The sequence below is a fragment of the Haliaeetus leucocephalus genome, unplaced genomic scaffold (genome assembly GCF_000737465.1).
Source record: "Haliaeetus leucocephalus isolate CR32 unplaced genomic scaffold, Haliaeetus_leucocephalus-4.0 Scaffold177, whole genome shotgun sequence".
Taxonomy (NCBI): Eukaryota; Metazoa; Chordata; class Aves; order Accipitriformes; family Accipitridae; genus Haliaeetus; species Haliaeetus leucocephalus.
Window position 1 is genome coordinate 90,002 of NW_010972613.1, and position 2,100 is coordinate 92,101.

A 2,100-nucleotide genomic window follows, 5' to 3' on the forward strand; every position below is an offset into this window, starting at 1 on the left:
AGAGGAACCCGGTTGCGGGATGGCTTTGGCACCCAGCCCCGCCGCCGCTGCTGTCGCCGTGCCGTCGGTATGACACCCGCCTCCCTCCCAGGGGACCGGCTGGGACGTTCGGTGATGCTGGGCCCCGGCGAGGTGCAACGGGTGTTGCTGTGGGGTCTGGCCGCCCTGGTGGGTTCCTGGTTGCTGTCGCGGTTGTGGGGGCTGCTGCTGCGGGCGTTCCACTGGGTGAAGCTCTGCTGCTTCCTGGGTGCCTTCCTCCACGTCGCGGTGTCCCAGGAGAGCCCCACGGTGCAGGCAGGGATGTTGCTGGGGCTGTGGGTGCTCTACACCCTTTTGGGGTGTCTAGTAGGACCCCCCAGCCCCAGCCCCCAGCTGGATGCCGCCGTGCGCAGCCTAGAGTGGAAGGTGGAAGAGCTGCGACGGCGGCAGAAGTGGGGGGGGCCCCGTAACCGGGAGGAGTGAGGCCTCCCCCACCTCCTGCCACCATCCTGGGGGGACAGCCCACTCCGCTGCAGCATCCCCAGTGCACCCCGTTGGCTTGGCTCCATCCCCCCAAGCATGTGTCCTCCCTGCTGAGCCCCCATGCCCCTTCCTCTGCCCCCCACCACTGCCCCGGTTCACCCTGGGGATGCTGCTCCCGTTAGCCCCCCCCTGCCCTGGGGGTGGACACGAACCCCCTGTCCTGCTGGGGGAACAGAGAAAGGGCCCCTCCCTCAATGCAGCACCCCCAAAATTGGAGACCCACCTCCCTGCGTACACACCACAGTGCCTTCATGTGAGCCCAGAGTGCCTTCTCCTGGGGTGGGGGTCCTGCTATGGCCCTGGCAGCCCCCTGTGCCCCCCCCAGCCCCAAATCCAGGCCCACCACAGAGGGGAGGAGACCCCTAATCCCCACTCGCCCATCCAGCCAGCTCCGGTAACGGCTTGGCACGTAGAGGGGAACCCACTCCCCACCCTGGGCATCTCCCCAGCCCAAAATGGGGGCTCTGCTCATGCAGGGGGGGGTCGCAGTCCCCCTCAGGGCTAGCAGCCGGGCCCTGCGTTGTCAGTCCTTGGGTTTTAAGCTGCTTTTTAAACTGTTTTGATATGTGGTTTTGAATAAATACGGTTTCATCCTGGCTTGGCTCAGCTGCTCTTCCTGCGGGGAAAGGGCACGGGGAGCAGCGAGCAGGCTGCCCACTCGGGAGCTTGGGGGCTCCCCTCAGGGGCTGCCCGGCTACCCCCCCACCCCACTCAGGGTGAACAGGAGTGGGGGGCTGTGGGGGTGGCTCGTTTTTGGGGTGCAGGGAGGGTGCCACACGCTTGCCCTGCGTATGTCCCTCTCTGTTTGCTAAGGCCGGCGCTGAGCATGGGGGGGGGGGGGGGGGGTTTATCCGTGCCAGGATCCAGCCCCTTTTCCGTCCCCATCGCCCTCCAGCCGTCCCCACTGCCCTGCGGCCGGCTGCTCTGCCTCCCTCCTGCTCGCTCCGTGCCCCCGGCCACGTCTGCCCTCCAGTCCCTCTTGTGTCCCCAGTTCCCCCCCCCCGCCCAGTGTCCCCCAGTCACCCCGATCAGGGTGGGACAAGGAAGGATGGACACCAGCCGGTGTGAGAGTCCCCTCCCTGCTCGGGGGGTCTCCACATGATTCCTTTGTGCCCGGTGCTGAGTGGGGATGGTAATGGGGAGTGGGATGGGGAGCAGGGATGGGGATGGGGAGTGGGATGGGGAGCAGGGGGGGATGGGGAGCAGGGATGAGGATGGGGAGTGGGATGGGGAGAGGAATGGGGATGGGGAGCAAGGATGAGGATGGGGAGAGGGATGGGGAGCAGGGATGAGGATGAGGATGGGAAGCGGGATGGGGAGAGGGATGGGAAACAGGGATGGGGAGAGGGATGGGGAGCAGGGATGGGGCTGGGCAGTGGGATGGGGAGCAGGGATGAGGGTGAGGATGGGGCTGGGGAGTGGGATGGGGGCTGGAGCGGTGCTCGGCGCTGCGCAGCCCGGGGCTGGGACCGGGTTTGGGGAGCGGGGCTGGAGCGGTGCCCGGCGCTGCGCAGGGCGGGCAGGGCCGGTGTTTAGGACCCGGCGGGACGAGGCGGCGCCGGTGCCGGTCCCGCCCCG

The 2,100-nt window shown here is 67.9% G+C and overlaps 2 protein-coding genes across 2 annotated transcripts in view; both read left to right on the forward strand.

Annotated features, from left to right (window-relative positions):
* Nucleotides 1–35: 35 nt before the first annotated feature.
* Nucleotides 36–462, forward strand: TMEM109 (transmembrane protein 109). The gene has a single exon (XM_010564251.1). The coding sequence runs from the start codon at nucleotides 70–72 to the stop codon at nucleotides 460–462; it is 393 nt and encodes a 130-aa protein (XP_010562553.1). The 5' UTR covers nucleotides 36–69.
* Nucleotides 463–1,570: 1,108 nt separating this feature from the next.
* The window catches only part of TMEM132A (transmembrane protein 132A), a 5,085-nt gene continuing 4,555 nt past the window's right edge, over nucleotides 1,571–2,100 (forward strand). The window contains exon 1 of the mRNA XM_010564353.1: nucleotides 1,571–1,586. Coding sequence (XP_010562655.1) covers nucleotides 1,571–1,586 — 16 coding nt within the window. The remainder of the gene's footprint in view (nucleotides 1,587–2,100) is intronic.